Raw genomic sequence first — 18,112 nt, forward strand, 5'->3', positions numbered from 1 at the left:
CAATATGAATCCAGGAAATTATTGCAGCCAAGAGAAATACAATTAACACTTTGTAAGTTAAGTGATAAAATGGTCAGATACTATCATTTAGTGAGAAATGTTTCTCATAGCTCCATTAAGTCAAATTACCTTGGAAACACAAACTATGAAACACTGGCTTAAACTTGCTGTTTCTTTCTATATGCTTGAAATATTCCAAGTGTTTTATGAAGTATTTCCCATGAGGCAGACTCCTCATTACAGGTTATGAAGCAAATTCTGGAGAATACATTTCATACTGTATTTTAAAAGTAAGAAGAAAAAGCAACACTCTTGGAAGCCTAACTCAGGAAAAAAAAACAAAAAAACAAAAAACAAAAACACTTTTAAATTCTTTTGATAGTGAAATACTAAATCTGCCAGACCAGAGAATGATTTTACCTTCAACTATCCTTAAAAACCTTTTAAAAAAAATCTGGTCTTAATTTGCTGTCAGTCCCTGACAGACCAACTGGGCAGATTAAAACTGAGTTTAATCCCAGAGCAGAACCCTCCCCTCACTCACAGAGCACTAAGGTAAAAAAGGCTGTTGGCTGCAGTTGCCAAATTCACTCTCTCGGTGACTGACAAATCCAGAAACACGAACTTGCACCCATTAGCAAACTCTAAATGTTTGTGAATTCAGATCAGATTCAAGACCCTGTGTTAGACCCTTTCGAAATGGGATTCCAGGCAACTATCCCACCTAACTTAAGGAAGGAGGAACCAGCTCTGCCCTCTTTCCCATTTTCCCAGGAAACAGAGTTTCTGCTCCAGCTGCAAATGTCTCTTTTGACACATTTTCTTTCATTTAATGTGCCTAGTACCTCTTTGCCATGTTATGGTGGTTGGGTCAATGTCCAGTCTCACAAATGCATTTACTTCTTCCTTTGTCAAAGCCATAGGATCCGTTTTGTTAATGCCCAGTTTCTACGGGAAGAAAAGACAAATAAGAGGTATAGTGAAAACATTCACAGAAGTGAGCCTTTTACTGAAGCACTGAGGCTTTGCCAGTAGCATCTGCATATTCAGAAATAAGGAGGGGCTGCCTTTTTCGGGACCCTTTCTTCCAGACCCCACAACAACAAGATGATCCATATCAGCACATACTGGACAGAGCTTGCTGCTGTCCAGCTTGGAAAGGGCAAGGCAGACAATGGAGCTCATTAGGGCAGGTTGTCACCAAGCTTTGTGCAAGGCACCTACAGAAGGAGTAAGAGACAGCTCTGCAGTTCCTTCCACGCCTTGTTCTTGTCATTAGTCTCACATGCTTACATCCATTTCTCATTAGTTTGCCTGGGGTCACTGCACACAGCCACACGTATTTAAAGCCACTGCTTTCAGCATGCTGGTTAAAGCTGCACAAAGGAGGAATTAAACAATTCAGTCACAAGGCTGTCAGCATCCCAGAAAGCTGATCTTGAACACACTGAGAGGATGGGCAGTTTGCCAAGTTGCTTAATTGAGAGAAGAATTATCTCAAGAAGCCTGATACAAGTGCAAGCTCAGGCACGAGGGAAACGATTCAGTTGATTTATGAACGAGCAAGGTTTTTTTAATTAACTAGACAGTTAAGTCCTATTTTTCTCCTGAAGAACAGCAGGGAAGAAGAAAGTCTGTTCTTTTCCTCTTCAAGCATATCATTTAGAAAAGGAAATAAACAACAACGACAGAGAGATCATCTTTCTGGAGTATTAGCATCCTGTTCACATCTTGACATTTAATAACCAGAAGAGTGGTTAGGGTAGAGTTCTCTCAGCAGTCCATCAGGAACACCAAGCAGTATGACATCATTTCTTGCTCAGCCATGGAAGCAAACCACACATTCTCTAATGGTTAAGACATTATAGCAAATTAATATATCAATTTTACCTTCCTAAGTGGTCTGACTATTGCTCCTGACTTCCAAATGGGCAACTGATCAAGCCTGAATACTCTACAAAACAGGCTTGTACCTTGAAGGAGCTCAGCAGGGCTCAGTCTGTCCTCTTATCTGCAAGGTTCAAGCCCAGTGCAAAACCATTCATCTGCAAATCCTGATTTTTGCAGAAGCCAATGTGAACTTGCACATGCCCTTAAGTTTTGAGGAGCAGGGGAGCTGTGGGCTGTTCAGGGACTGCCATTCACTGGCAGGGCTATTTATCTAAGCAGGATTTTTTTTTTAGAGGACAAATTTGCCACGTGGGGAACAGGTGGTTTTTTTTATTTTTCTTTGTTTTCTCAGTCTGGGTAAAACAAAGACAATTCTGTATGTTCTCTTTTTGCTGAATTTTACGTTTTTGTTTTTTTTTTTTTTTTTTATTTGTGCTGCATTATCTACACAGCTGTCACATGTGAACCACTAATCTCTAGCTGTAACTGTGTGTTAGGTACAGAGACTGATTCTAGTCTCTTCTTAAACTGCATTAAGGACACTGAACTGACACCACTAATAAAGGACACTAATCTCTGTCTCTTCCCACTGTGTTAATCATAGAGTATTTGACAGAGTTATATCAGTGATTCCTCCCCTTGGGGCTGCATCTGTTTTCTGTGCTGTATGAAGGGTTACCACACTTCTGCACACTTTATGTAAAAAATAAATGCCAGCAGAACGACCTAAGGGACAACACAGTGGTTTCTGTAATGTACCTCCGCCTACCTAAAGGACAAGTAAATGGAACAGAACCAGAAACCAAAGAGAAAGCAGTGAGCTCACCTGTAGTCTTCGGATCTGAATGTCTGAGAACTTCCTGACACCATTGACAGATGGCACCAAACGGTTGTAGAGAGCCTTGCAAAACAAAACAAGCAGTTAATCAGCATTGCTGGCACATCCAAAACAGCTTGGCCAAAGTGGGCTGGGATCAAATAACACGGTAAGAAAGGATTGTACCTGGTCAGACTGTGTCAGCTCGTGGAACATTCGCGCATCAATGGCAGCGGCGACCAGGTTGTTGGCTGCAGTGATGGCATGGATGTCACCAGTGAGGTGAAGGTTAAACTAGAGGACATAAAACATATCAGTTACCTCATCCTGCTGCAATTTTCATTTATTCCAACTCACCGTAGACAGATGGAAAGAGGAGTATTAATAGTAATGTTAAAGTGGGTGAGGGTGGAGGGGGAGAGATTGCTCAGTGCAGTATGTGGAAGAGAGGAAAGAATTTCTCTAAAACATAAAAATGCCTCCCCCACATTCGTGTCATTTTACAAACTTCTAAAACAAAGCTCCCAAATAAAAAGTTGTTTGTTTTTTCTTTTCCCCTCCACCAGAACAGTTCTCACAGGCCCTTTGGCCCTTAAAAGGCCCAACACAGCACACTCTGTGTTCTGCATTGCTCTCCCTTTACCTTCCTACTGACCCCCTCATTTGCACAGCAGGTTTCACACATACGTTAGCTGAAGTGGCTGCTGCTCCCACAAGGGAATCTGAGCTAAACTGGAACTAGCAACCTTGTGCAGCACTAGCAGTGGAGCTGTGGCTGCACAGAGCTCTGCTTAAGGTAACCACCCAAACACAGAATCACAGGCAGAACTTGTAGACCACGTACTACACAGTGACACTGCTAGTAGCTTTCTTAGTTCTATCTCATTAAAACATAGTTTGAGTGGGTTTGCCTACATGAGTTCTCTGGCTGCACTGTAGCTGTGAAGCTGGTGAAGGATCTAGATTGGGTATGAGGGGAAATTGCTTCATGGAAAGGGTTGTCTAGCACAGGAACAGGCTGCCCAGGGAAGTGGTGGGGTCACCATCCCTGGAGGTATTTCAGAACCATGCAGTGGCACCTGGGGACATGGTTTAGTGGTGGGCTTAGCAGTGCCAGAGAAATGGTTGGACTTGGTGATCTTAAAGGTCTTTTCCAACCTAAATGATCCTATGATTATGGCAGGTGAGTAAAAGGTGTGGTTAAAACAATTCTCTCCATCTCTAGCAAAGCAGCAAAGAAAGAAGATAAAAAGGGGATATCAGAAAAGGTGGTATGACAGAATACCTTACAACACCATTTTACTGAAGCCTTGTTACTGTGGTTTCAAAAACCCACAAAGCTAAAACAGAATGCAGCTAGTCACACACTGATTATAAGCCGTAATTAGTAAATGCTAATTGTTGTCTCATTCGGCATACATGCAACAAGAAGCAATTATTATTACCTTTGTTCTGCAGTATGAACTCAAAAAGTTTTTCACTTGCTACTTTTTTTCATAGGATGAAAGCTGCATGCAGAATTATTAAATGATGTATCAAGGTCATTATTGTAACTAGTGACTCCAGATACTTTAATTTTACCAGACCTGCATTGACTAGAGCACCCCCACAAAACTATGTGGGTCATACTCGAAAAAAGTCATTCCAACCAGTTATGTTCCTAGAGCGTGGCTGTTTCCCACTGCAGCACACAGTCAGATATTTTGGCTTGTCTTATTAACACTCCCAAAGAGGAGGAGGTTATTTTCCCTATCACATCTATCCTTCACACACGTTCTTGGCACATGACTAAATCAATATTCTGCCTCCTGAATATCTTTATCTTTTATGGACTTGCTGCATCAGTTAGAACATACAGCCCTTTTCATCATTTCTGCTTTTCTTCCTGAAATTGTCCTGTGTCAATCTACAATGCGTGAGACAAAGGTAGAATTCTACAGGCAATTACTTTGAGGGCTGAGTGAGGAATGAGAGCACATGCTACACGTGCCTTTTAATTCCCTGCCTCCAGGCACAGAATTTTCCTTGTTGCCAAGTCACACCAGAAGTATCCTCCAGTGCCAGCTCCCCACGGGCTGAGGTCTTGGCACTGCTGATTCCCAAATTCCCTTTTCCCAGTTCATGTTAGTAATCTAAAACACAAATACACCAAAATAGCTCATGGAAAGAGCTGGTGGCCACCACAGTTGACAGAACTATGCAATATTCTTCCAAAATGCATTAAGCCATTATCATCTTCATTTCAGTGTTGGGAAAATGAGGCACAGGATGTACTTTGCTCCAGGGTACACAGCAATTGAAGGCAGAGAAGGGGAGGGAAGAGAGGAACTGGGAATTCCTAGCTCTATGAAGTTCCCTGACCATGAAGGCACACTTCTGAAACAACACAAGGATGGTTGTTTGCTGAAAAAAAAGCTTTGTGAAATCAAGCACCCAGTTCTTTCAAGTGCTATACTAGGTCATAAACTCATACATTTTCTATGTTATCTGACTGCAGTATCTCTTCAAGGTCTGTGAGCTGTGAGTGCAATGAGGCTTTGTATAAAGAATTACCTCTTCCATGGGGACAACCTGGCAATAGCCACCACCTGCAGCTCCACCTGCAGAGAGACAACAGTCAGACCACACCAATCCAGGTGTCTCCAGCCCAGAGTGCTATTACATCTGTTTGCTTAATGGCCCCACAAGGGTAGCTACCACTGGCCAGCTGAGTTTAAGTCCCAACACAGAACCTTGAAGACAAAACTGAAGAACTTACCCAAAGGTCTTTTTTCTTAAAATAAATGCACTTGTAACTAGAAATAATGTAGAACTACAGTGCAGCAGAATAGTATTTCTGAATGCCATCTTTGTCCATTTAGGCCAAGTGCAAGCAACAGGACAATCATACCTTTTATGCCAAAAGTTGGCCCCTGAGAAGGCTGCCGAACACAGGCAAAGACATTCTGGTGAAGGTGTGCTCCTAAGGCTTGGACAAGGCCAACAGTGGTGGTGCTCTTCCCCTCTCCCAGGGGAGTGGGAGTTATTCTGCAGCAACAAAGCAGAAGAGACACAATTACACCCTTGTAGTGGGTGAGAATCAAATCCCAGGGATAAAACAGTCACCCAGTGATTGCAGTTAATGAGAATTCAAATTCTGAACTGGCTCACGCTTCAGCTAATCTTTGTCAATTCAAAACTGGAAAGAGATTGGCAAAATATCGCATAACTGCTGACGACTTTCCTCTGAAACAATTTGCTAGTTCCTACTGAAGGCAGGCTACTAGACCAGAAGTTTGGCTAGGAACCAGCCTACCCTTCATAACCCTGACCTGTAGACCAAAACAATTCATCTGCTGGAGAGAAGTGTTAAGCTACGTTCCCACTGTTTGCCACAAGTGATCAACCTACTTCCCAAACGACTACATTTTCACAGTGTGATTTGCTAAAATCCAGAGCACCCCATACAGTCACCCCACCAAAAGACAATTCAACAACAAGCTATGCTAATGAAATTTCTTTTCATCTTGTAAGTGATAGCTCAGTTCAGGAAGCACTTACCCAGTAACAACGACGTATTTGCCATCTGGCTGGTTCTGCAGACGTTTCAGAACCGAGAGCTGAACCTTGGCTTTAGTTTGGCCGTAGAGCTCCACCTCATCAGGGAAAAGGCCAACTTCTTTTGCAACTTGATCAATGGGCTTGGGCATGCAAGACTGCGAGATTTCAATATCACTTAAAGAAAAAGAGCAAGATGAGTTTATAAGTCAAAGACTTCCCACAAATTCCCTGCTTCTGGATGGAATAAACTACAAACACCTAATCTATATTTTAGAAGTCAATCTTAAACCCCCCCTAGTTAAATGAATCAATCCCATCAATATCAGGTACATTAGAACAGACACATCCTCAGAGTTGCCTTCTTAAAAATAAAAAGGGGCCAAACCCAAAACAAACAACCCCTCTCCTCAACCTCTCCCTTTTCCCAAGTGCCTTTGTAGGCAATGTGTTATGATCCCATATGGTATTTTGTATATTTTCAGCTGCTCCTTGGGGACTAGACACCAGCAAGTCCTATTTGAAGATGCTACGGTTTTGGCATGCCAGACTGAAAATCTTTCAAAATACAATTTTTCACTATTTCCTCAATCAGCAACCATCTAGCTGGCCTGAAGTCTGTGGAAGTCCAAGACGACTACACTTCAAGAGATATCACAAGCTGTGAAGAAGCTCTACTTCCTCAGGAAGACCTTGGAGTGCCTTCATTTGAAAGCATTACCTTGGAACAGGCATCTTTAGGGTAAGCTGGTTGTATTGGATGGTCCATTTTCCAGGTTGGAACTTCTCCAGAAAACGCTGTGCACTCTCCACAGTGCTCTAAAATGAGCAAGAGAATGCATTAAAGCAACCATCACTGCATGAACTGCACTGGTTAACAAAGAGACCAGAAAGGTTTGCCCCTCCTATCTGTCCCAGTTTGGGATTAAACCAAAGTGCTTTTATTAAAGCATTTGCTAATAACCCAATATGAGAGTCTGCTTGCTGCTTTCTCAAAAATAAAGAAGTCCCACATATCTGTCTCTCTACCAATCTTCCAGTGTGCTGGATTTTTTTTTTTGGATGTTCTGTGCCACCAGGGTTTCTTAAGCAAAGCACGGAAACAGAGGGAGCTAGTTTATACTGTTACTCTCCTTTTTATCCAATCACCCTAAGGATAGTTTCAAAATTGCAGGCTGAGCATTGTAAGACAGGCCCATTTCTTATGGTTTTGAGTGACTGCACTCAAAAACCCTAAAAAAGCTCCAAAACTGACCAACCAGAAACCTCTGTTCTAACATCTCCTCAAAGTCCATCATCTTCCTCAGTTAACTGAATCCAAATAGTCTGGACTAGAAGTTGGAAATTGTAACTAGATTTTGCAAGAGCAAGAAGGGAGCACCAGCTTCTTTGGTTGGTGCATGGTCAGCAGCAATACCCCCCAAATCAAACACAGAGGATACGACCACAGCCTGCTCAGTACCTGCATTAACATGGCCACAGTCATAGGCCCAACACCACCAGGAACTGGGGTGATGAAGGAAGCTTTTTCCTTTGCTGAACTGTATGCCACATCTCCCACAACTCTTTTTCCACTGGCCTTTGTGCTGTCTGGGGATTTAAAGGAGAAAAGTTACACATCACATTTCACTACAGCAGCAGAGGAGACAGCACTGACTGAAGATGAAGTCTTTAATTCTGCTGGAGCAAACAAAATAGAAGCTGAGTACCCAGGAAGCTGCAAAGAAAGATAAAAAAGCTAAGACAACATCACTAGATGAAGCTGTTATCATCATACTTCACTTGCAGAGTGTCAACAGCTCATGCAACACATCCTCCCATTAAGCACCATTTATCCTCAGCCAGACAGATCTCCCTTTCCTGGAGGATGCAAGTCTTTTCCCAGTGGCTCGTGGCCCACAGGGTAGTTTGAATGAGATATAAACCGACAGTCAGGAAAAGGTGAGAGATGAAATGTGGGTGACTTGCTCCAAACCCCCAGGTTTACATTTGCTCTGTTCCATTTTGGAGTGCATCTGGGCCTTACTACTGAATAAAACCACCTGCTTTTACAGAAACTGAAGGCAGAAAGTGCTGAGCTTTTCAATTATCACTGCTAGTTTAATGATGGACCAGTAAATACTGCAGTTCACAGAGATCAGTCTTGTCAAAACAAACTTCACAGGTGGCATAAGAAACCTACAGTAGAATAATCTTTCTCTCGGGCAACGTATTTTGCTATATGCTGCTACACTACATGACCTGACAATTCAGAAGCAGACATAGTCCTTTTTTCCAGTGGTGACCTTTAAACTCACCCATAAAGAGAGGAAGAGACAAAATGAATTAACAGACTAGAACAGTCATCTAAGGAAGTCACTGATTACAGCACATAAAACCAGAAAATTTAAGTAGCTCCTGCAATGGCAGATTTTCACTGCAGTTCAGAAGGACTCTAGGGAGTTTCTAACCAGCATGAAAACCTAAAACTTGATTTTAATGTTGTTACATTGAAATATTATCTTGCATACAATAAGTATATGTTTGAACAGAACACAATCAATAACTTTCATATACATCTGGTGAGGGGGAGGAGTGGAAGAGAAACCAAACTCCTCAACAGCTGATTATATTAAAACCAAAGAGAGAAAAAAAGCAGCTCCTGCCAACATTATTTTTTAGCTGCATTGTTACTGACAATTAGCAGCTTGGATGCTTTGCTGTGTGTTTTAAGCAACACCACTTCTCCCTAAAGAACAAAGCCTGAACAACATCACAGCTGGTACCCAGTGTTTCTGCAGTTGCTGTCAGTTTGCTGCCTGAACTGCAGACCAGTCTGGCCTTCCCCCCTAGAGACCAATTTAATTAAGGCTGCAAACGGTAAATAATGTAATTTTATTTTCTTCCAAGGATGCCAAGCAGGCTCATCAACCATCCTGGCCAGGAAGGCTCCGGGCCCAAGAGAGAAGAAAACAAGCTGGCACTCCAAACTGCCTCATCTGTTCCACAGACAGAGAGATGAGCACGTGCCAAACAATCCCCCAGTCCCTGCTTCTGCATCTGCACCTCATGCCAAGCACTGCTGAGCACAGCCTAGAAGCTATTCAATCACCTGCAAAACATTCTTTTGAAAGAAAGCTCACACACAATACTTGCCATCTCTCCCCTTAATTTCACCTTCTCAATATTCATCATCCCACTCTTAAAAAATACAAACTAGTTACAGGGAGTTTCAGTGACACTATAACCATGTCGCAAGGAAGCTTCTCTCATTCCACTCTCAGGGCTCCTTGTTAGCAAGGGCTGCAAAATCCCATAGCAGAGAACTTTGAGCAGAGTTGCTTTCTCCATCAGGACTCAAGAGAGGGACATTCCAGGGACTGTCAACTCTAGGAATATTCTCTACCTGCACTGCTTTCCTTTTCTGTAGCAAAGCAACATTCTTTTGACTGGAATAAGGCATCCAGAGTATTTGCTGGACCAGCTCTCCAACTGCAGCAGAGGGGAGAGAAAAATACAACCCAGTTTGGAAAGTAAGAGGCACTTGTCTGCTCTAGTATAGGTTTCAGGAGATTGTTTTTTCCTCTCTACCTGGAGGAAATCCTGTTCATTGCAGCACACAAAGCCAGGTGTGGCTGAAGTGTCTCTTCCAGCCTCCTCTTCCAGCACCCTTGGAGCATTCAGGCCACCCTCCATTCAAAAGCACAACAGCTGCATGTGTATGGTGCTACGTGGCTATAACTGGTCCTTACTCCAGCTTGGCAAGACTGCCTGAGGTAATGTCCTGATACATCAAATCAGTTTGGGATCTGCCTGGACAGGATATCCTAACTGGCAACCCAAAGGCATATCCAGAGATTGCCATTGTCCTCCAGCTGCAACTCACAGCTGCACCTGGGAGGCACCTACCTGGGTACACTTACACCTGTGGTAAGATGTATGTGCCTCACCCCATCACATTCAAAACACCATCACAGCTAGCAGCAATATTCTATCTGTACAGTGACTTAGCTGGAGAAGCCAGCAAGCTGGCTGCTGTTCTTTGTGTAGCGCTCCAATTCCCACCATTTTGGTACTCATTTCCCAAAAGATTCATCTGAAAACTTTTTCACAACACATCAGAGGGGGAAAAAAGTCCGGAAAATTCAGCAGCTTTAGAAAACCGCTGGAAAGAAAAAAAAAGGAGCCTGTAGTATCCTTTCAAAACGTGACAGTTTCCATGATACTCTCTCAAGCCTCAATTATCAAATCTCAATGCCATTAAGTGCGTTCCATGTGACACTGACTGGGCTGGGTGCACAAGAAGCTCAGATGTCAGTGCACTGCTCAGGGCTAATTGCAAAGGAACAGGGATGCGTCCTCAGAGATGCAGTTCACATAAAGCCTGACAAAAAGGTCATACCATCATATATCAGAAACACAATGGGGGTTTAATTTGCAACATGTCAGCTGGGGAGACTCCAACCCATTCTGCTTCATGCACATCAGCAGTGACCCTGTGGGTTTTGGCAAACAGCCTAAGTTTGGGTAGCTTGGAACAAAAACATCAAGCAACAAACAGCAACAGCAGATGACTCTTTAATTTTAATTAGATAGAGAACTAATGTTTTTAAAAGCAGCCTAATGTCAACTTTGAGTAACAAGACCACTGAACAGAAATTTCTTTACATTCTGTTAAATAATGGCAACAAAATGACTGATTAATTATGAAAACTACCTTTTAAAAGCCTTGTGGGTGTAGCAGAGAAAGAATGACTAATTTTCCATATCATTCAATATCTGTAATTTGGATTTAAAATGAGATGAAAACAGAAATTGCCAGACTGTCTGTACCATCTTTATAAGGAAGGAGCAGCTAAGTGAAACCCTACCCTAAAATCCATTATGTTAAAGCACTTTATTCTATGCCTGAGCCCATGTCACCAATACTCTTGCACAATCTGCTTTGTTTCAAGACAACAGCCATTCAAGCCTAAGAAGTTAATGCTGTGATTCAACAAATCCACAGCTACTTCAAGAGGCTGCTTGTCTTTTCTGTACTTCAAAGGGAACAGCTTCATCAGATCCAACCACGAAGTAATGACAGCAAAGCCCTGTGCTCCAAAGTGACAACAGTGACAAGACTTCACTACACAGCTGGGGCAAATTAAATGGATATTCTGTTGCAATATTTCGTAGGCCTCCTCCTTCCTCTCTTAATCATCAGCCTCCTTGAAGGCAGAATCAAAACTGCCACTGATCTGCTTCAGGAGAGTACTTCAGACCAGTGTTTTCCTTACTTTGGCTTTGTCAGAGGTTGCCATCATTACTTCAGACAGACTTACAGGAGAAAGAAGTCCATGTGGACCAGAGACACCAAGGAAACAGCATTCATGAACTTAGCAGCTGCATTTATATACAAACACATCCCCCCTTGTTAAACATTGCCCACGCACCTGGCACATGGTTAATTCCACAGTCTATTACGATTGCACCAGGCTTGATCCATTCACCTTTTACCATTTCAGCTCTACCAGCTGCAACCACCAGGATATCAGCTTTGCCAACCTACAAAAAAATTAAAAAATAACAAACAGCTGTGTATCACACTGGCAGTGGGAAAATGCAGAGCTGCTTCTGCAGCAAGTTAGATTAGCTTCAGCTGCAGTGAAACTGTGCTCACCCACTGCCACCGGAGGCATGGAAGGGCACTGTCAGCAATTAAAGGTAGCTGCCAGTTCCTTGGCAAGGATAAATTCCTGCAGCTAGAAATAATGGCCGATTTTCACACTCCTACCCCAAACTATCGCTAGTCAACACTTCACAACCTCCTCTAAACTCCTCCATGATTCCCAAGTGGATCATACAGGCTACATTTAGATAAAATTAAAGCCTTCTGAATATTCTTCTCTTCCTCCCTTCAAATATCCCTGCACATTCAGTGCTAGAAATATACCCAGCACTCACCAGACAGCAAGAACTCATCTTGTTCAGCCAAGAACAACCCCTGCACAGAAATAAGCGGCACTTCACTTGTGATAGCACTGTCTTATGCTTTTCATGTCCAGGACTGCATAACACACAACTCCAGGGAAAGCTGACTGTATTTCAGCACTAATATTCATTCAGGGACTAGTCAGTAAATTTGACAGATCCAGTCATGAAGCTGGTGTTAAAGACTCTGTCTAAAGCTCGTTGTCAGTTCCTGCACTGCTTCATTCACATTTGCTTAGGAAGCTGCTATCCCTTGGAATTTTTTTTCCTTTAATCTTCAAGGGAGATAAACTATTTTTAAGATTTCATTAAGCATTAGCACTTCAATTTTTAATCAGCCTATTGATGGTCTTACTGAACAGCAACTTAATGGCATGAAGCATTGCAGTGTTTCTGATCTACTTTGCGAGTTATATTCAAACACTCCTACTCCCTTTTCAGCTTTAATACTTGCCTACAGAGCCTGGCAGTGCTGATGGCTCTACGAAATCCAAGTAGGTGGCAGCACAGCAAAACACTATTTCTGTCACTCTCACTGCTGAAGAGGAAAATGGTACCAACTCCCTGTCACAGAAAATCGACTGAAAAAAATAAACCAACTGAAAAATCATTTGGCCTAACATTTCTCAGCCATTAGAGCAGAAGACCTTTTGGTCTTTTTGGTTAAAAAAAAAAAAAATCAGAACAACAAAAACATATGCTGTTTTGCCAACCCCTACATGGACATTAGGAAGGAGGATTAAATTCTCGGCACTTGCTCGAAGATAACAAAAATAATAATTTTATTGTTATAATTAACCCCCTCTAATTAAGTGCCAAAAATAATCAAGATCCTATTCCAGCAGAAGTATTTACACAACCACACAACAAGAAGGACTGGGAAACCAATTGAGATGAAAGACACCCTAGACCTAATGACTCACAGCAGCAACACACTGAGCAGCAATGTGCATGGAGCAGCAGTGGCCTGGAACAAATAACCACAGCCTGCCCTTACCTCCTCAGCCAGGGTGGAGGTCTTGGAATGGCACGTGGTGACTGTTGCGTTATTCCAGAGCAGCAGGTCGTGCATGGGAGCGCCCACAATCTTACTGCGACCGATCACCACGGCTCTTTTCCCTGCCACCTGGACACCTGCCCCACAGAGAGTCAGGAGAGAGCAAAAAAGAGGTCACTGTGCAGCCTGGTACACACTAACTCAAACTGCTCTGGAGTCTTGGTCAGTTTAAGTCTGGCCCTGGTGCTTCAGAATACCATTTGTCTTTGTTGTGTGTGGTAGGGAACTGCAGTTGGCAGGGAGGAAGAAACGACCATTCTGACCTAGTTCTTTTACTATCTAAGGCAGCAGAGATGAAATGTGGTATCTCAGGAGAAGTTGTGAAGCAGAGCCTTGCAATGTGTGTAATTTCTACACTTATTGAAGACTACTGCACTCATGAATAATGTATGGAAACCTCCTTACCTGTCTGTCTGATCAGTTCCATGCATCCCTTTGGCGTACACGGAATAAAGCAGTCTCCAAGGTCCCCTCTAGAGAGTTTCCCAGCATTGATGCTACTTAATCTGCATTTTGAAAGAATAAAGGCCAAGTAAGATACCCAGCCTCACTGTTCAAGAGAAAATAAGGAAAAAAGGTTTCTTTCTGGAGTAGCTGTCATGCTCTCCAGGAGTCAGGTCAGTTTACCCATCCACGTCCTTCTCAGGTGAAACAGCATTGGTTATTTTTTCTGTGTTGATGGGTTTATTGGAGTCAAGAGGCAGCTGCACTATAAAGCCATGAACAGCTGGGTCTGAATTCAAAGACGCAATGCACTTGAGCACCTACAACAGCAAACACCAAAAAAACTAATGGCTGATGAACTGAAATACAACTGATGCAAAGAAAAAAATCATAATCGTATCTAGATTAAAAGATACAAACACCCAAAAGTATAAACCACTTATATTTTTTAATGTTAAAAAAATAGCTTCTAAAGTCTTTAAATTTTACATTGTAGTGTTTTAATTTTCTTCTAAAAAAACCCACAAAAACATCTCAGCAGGTTCCAATTCTTTTTTCATGAGTTAGTATCAATAGGCAAGTAATCCTTTTTTATACAATGACAGGGCAAAGATATCTTGAGCTCAACATCAAAGTTATGTATCTTTTCATCACTGGCTATATTACTTACATCAGCTTCTGTTGCTGTATTTGGCAATTTAATGTGATTGGCACTGATCCCAATCTGCAAATGAGAATAACAACAAATTATCTGATTGCTAAATTGACATCCAATTGATATGGTTAATTGATCTCCCTATCCAGCTAAATCCCAGCTACATTCTGTCACATTTCCCAAGTCTATCTCCTGCTCCTGAGGCTCCAAGTCCTACAATTCAGAAATACCATCAAGGAAAAATTAATGCTTTGCCTACCGAGTCTGTCCTTTAACTGTCCTATTCACCTTTTGACATGAACAACATCAGCTTTGCTTGACAGCACACTGCCTTAAAATGCCAGCAGGAATGCCAGGTGTCACCTAGGGAAAAATGCACTCATCTGTGTTCCTGCCCTGTTGTAGCATGTAATGTTCTACCTGTGACAAGCACAAGGCAACTGCAGGTACAAGACATTCAGGGAAGACAGGGACAAGGCCACAGGTCACGAAAGATACAGCACTTCAGAAAAATGTCACCTGTGATGATCACACAGGAAGTGGCACCAACCCACACTGCTGTGACCAGAGCACCCCACTTGGCTCTCAGGTTACACTACATTCTTGTACTGACAACTCAGGGCAACACCACTTTCTCCAATACTGGCAAAGCTTAGACAAAACTATTGACTTGCATATGGTTTTTCATATTCAGATCTGACCAACCGTAGGAGGGTAAAAAGTAGTCCTAAAAGTCCAGGCATTACCTCAGCAGCAGCCTTCAGCTTCATGTTAATGTAGAGGTTTGAATCATCCCGATTTCCAACCTAAGGATTAAAAGACAGTTGAATTACAGCACAGAATAGAGACCCAGACACAGGCCGAGATGGGCTTAACCCTCAGCTTCCTTGGATCTACATCAGCGAGACAGAGGTATTCCTGAATTACTGTAAAACACACTGAAAGAGGATATAAGCAGCTGGAGCTAAGAGGGAAGTTCTTTCAAGTACAAGGCAGCTAAAGACAAGTTGTGTGATCTCCTGCACAAACACCATTTGCACCTGTTGAAAAACCTTAAAAACACAGTGCTCTCCGAAGCAGAAAATATTGCCTGTCATCTGATCTGAGAAAGTTAAATCCTTAGCTAATTAACAAGACCAGCAGGTGCTGATAACATTCAATTATCTGATTAAGGCTTTCAGACACATCGGGCCTCTTTGATAACCAGGAATCTTAATCTTATGTATGTGTGTGCTTTGATGGAGACATTTCTTCCACTGCTGTTTTGAACCTTGAGAATCTTCCTGCCAAACAAAAAACAAAGCAAGGACAAAGTGATGAACAAAAAGAAAGCAGCAAGTGGAACAAATGCCTGCAGTTTTTAGCAGTACTGGGTGCTTACAGTACAACTGCATTTCAGGAGACCACTTGCATCACCCAGTATGTTTTGTTAAAGGTAATACTCCTCCTAACCTTAAGAAAATAGGGGTGAAATAAGGAAAAGCTGATAAGCAAGCTCTTGAAATCCTGTTCCCTGGTATTTGGAAGCCATCCCTGGTTCTCACAAGCTGCAGGGGTGACTGACCTGATCACCCAGAACATGTTGGTTCTCCTCCCTAGGTACAGATAAAGGGGCAGTCTCTCCGGTAAAGTCTGCTGGGTTTAGGAAAAGATTTGCTTCAAACAGGGCAGAGAACCACGAGACATCAGCAAACATGTTTTGTGAATAAGGAATTACTGACTACAGGACAAAAAAAAATAAAGATTAACTGACCTATTCTTTCAGCTCAGAGGACACCAGATGCCTCCCAAGAACAGAGCACATAATGTATGGTGTGCTACAAATAAAAAACTACTCATTGTCCTAACTTCGCTGAAAAACAGACAGCTGCAAAGATCAGTATTAAGAGATGAACTCCAAGCTCAGACTGTTTGGCAGCTTACAGAAGTGTCAGATAGCCAAAGAGCAAACAGGTTGTAAAGGACACTGAGACAATCCTGGACTGAATATAGGCCCACCATGAACACAATCCAATAATGCCAAGAGACAGCAATTTTTGAAGACAGTTTATGAGGTTAACAGTTCAGCAGCTTTCATCAAAGCACTACTAAATTTTTAGACCTTCCTTCCTTCCTTCCTTCCATCTGCAGACAAATTTTCTGTAGAGACAATCTACTTAAAGCTAATGGAAAGGAAAACCAGAAAGAAAAAAAAAAAAAAAGACAACAAAAGACAAGCACAAATTTGTTCCTGGCATCGAAGAGGAGCATGCCCTTTGTATGCTACGGTGGTATTAGCACTGGAATCCACAGGCACCAAAGGCTCTGCAAGAGCCTAAAATACTGAATAAGAACAAAAGTCACTTCTCTAAGCAGCCACTTACATTCCCTCAATCCTTTGTGGACACACAGTTCCCTCCTGTAGCATGACACTTGCTACTGCTAGTCACCCTCTGACCTAAGCACAAAGAGTTTCCATTTTTTACAGCTGCAAAGGAAAAACTTCTGCCAAATCCTGCCACACAGGTCAAACCCCTGGACTTGACATGTGCCTTCTACCTCTGCAAGCCTTTCTGTGTAGACTCTAACACCTGCTCACTTCTGAGAGATATCCAGTTCAGCCACAGAATGTTGTTCCATCCCTTGCACGCAAAGTCATCTTGGCCAAAGGTAGTTTTAGTTCTGTTTGGGTTCCCTCCCCTCCTCTGCCCCTCTTTCCTCTCCATGTTATGTCAAATTAGTAAACCAAATTACTTAATAAACATCCCATTTGGAGGACTTCTGGTACAAAACATCTCTGAAAGCTGCCAAACTTCAGGGCTCACTCAAGTGCAGAGATTTGGAACGGAGTCTACAAGCACTGCCTGCTCTTAATAGGAAAACAGCTTGATTTCACCATTTCACAAACACAACACTCCAACAGACAACAGGGTCTGAAGAAAGAAATAAAATAACTGAAAAACTTCCAAAGAATTTTGGGCCCTGACACTTGGCAAAAAGACATAACAGGACTGTGTCACCATCCCACAGAGAACACTGTTCCTAATAAAATGCTACCAACTACAAGGCAGCTTTGATGAAGCTCATCAGCTGTGCCCTTACCACTGCAAAGCAACTTGTATTTTCTGTAGTGTCATTAAAGAAAACAATACCTGCAAAATGGCAAGTCCTGGTCTGAAGCCTGGGAACTTCTCAGTCATCTCAATAACTTGCTGCTTTAGTCTGTCTCTCACTTGTCTGAAGAGGAGAAAAAAATGAAAACAAATACAAGGTAGAAGTTAATCACAGGGCTGAATTCTGATAGAGAGATGGAGTTGTTCTGATACAGTCAGGAGTTGTAAAGGTGACAGATGGGCAGACTGGCAAACATGTACTTATGCCTCGAGTACACAGCTCCCAGCAACCTCCAAATTAGACTGATGTCCATAAATCACTAAGACACTCTGGAACCAGGTCCATTCAAATTTATTAAAATAATTGTTTTCGAAGTCCACATTGGGCTTCTTCACACTCTCACAGGATACAAGGGTCAAAAAAAAAAAAAAAAAGGTTCCAAATTTGGCATGGAAACTCCTGGGATTTCAAACTCCTTTCTCAAAAGGAAATCCCCTTTCCACCTATGCTGTACTAAAATTACCTGAGTCCCACAAGCACCAGTCGTCACTGTCACACAAGCTGTCCTGGTAAAGGATTATGAATCTACAATGGTAAAACTCTGGGAAATAATGAAACAAGCAGGAGGTACCCACAGATAAAGCAGGCAGAAGAATGGAGGTGGACA

General features: G+C 42.3%; 1 protein-coding gene across 2 annotated transcripts in view; it reads right to left on the reverse strand.

The window, feature by feature from the left end:
• The window catches only part of MTHFD1 (methylenetetrahydrofolate dehydrogenase, cyclohydrolase and formyltetrahydrofolate synthetase 1), a 40,525-nt gene that overhangs the window by 14,882 nt on the left and 7,531 nt on the right, over window positions 1–18,112 (reverse strand). Inside the window, exons 2-16 of one of the 2 annotated variants that reach the window (XM_066188985.1) lie at window positions 17,484–17,568; window positions 15,099–15,158; window positions 14,368–14,421; window positions 13,881–14,017; window positions 13,659–13,759; window positions 13,194–13,330; window positions 11,659–11,770; window positions 7,707–7,834; window positions 6,966–7,063; window positions 6,248–6,421; window positions 5,598–5,734; window positions 5,261–5,307; window positions 2,894–3,001; window positions 2,717–2,791; window positions 846–948 (exon numbers count right to left, since the gene is read on the reverse strand). In XM_066188985.1, coding sequence (XP_066045082.1) covers window positions 846–948; window positions 2,717–2,791; window positions 2,894–3,001; window positions 5,261–5,307; window positions 5,598–5,734; window positions 6,248–6,421; window positions 6,966–7,063; window positions 7,707–7,834; window positions 11,659–11,770; window positions 13,194–13,330; window positions 13,659–13,759; window positions 13,881–14,017; window positions 14,368–14,421; window positions 15,099–15,158; window positions 17,484–17,568 — 1,556 coding nt within the window. Of the gene's footprint in view, window positions 1–845; window positions 949–2,716; window positions 2,792–2,893; window positions 3,002–4,152; window positions 4,638–5,260; window positions 5,308–5,597; window positions 5,735–6,247; window positions 6,422–6,965; window positions 7,064–7,706; window positions 7,835–11,658; window positions 11,771–13,193; window positions 13,331–13,658; window positions 13,760–13,880; window positions 14,018–14,367; window positions 14,422–15,098; window positions 15,159–17,483; window positions 17,569–18,112 lie in introns of those variants that run through there. The other variant, XM_066188986.1, reaches the window with a different exon arrangement.

This window comes from Chamaea fasciata, unplaced genomic scaffold (genome assembly GCF_029207755.1).
Source record: "Chamaea fasciata isolate MVZ Bird 193981 ecotype frontalis unplaced genomic scaffold, bChaFas1.0.hap1 SCAF_7, whole genome shotgun sequence".
NCBI classification, from domain to species: Eukaryota; Metazoa; Chordata; class Aves; order Passeriformes; family Sylviidae; genus Chamaea; species Chamaea fasciata.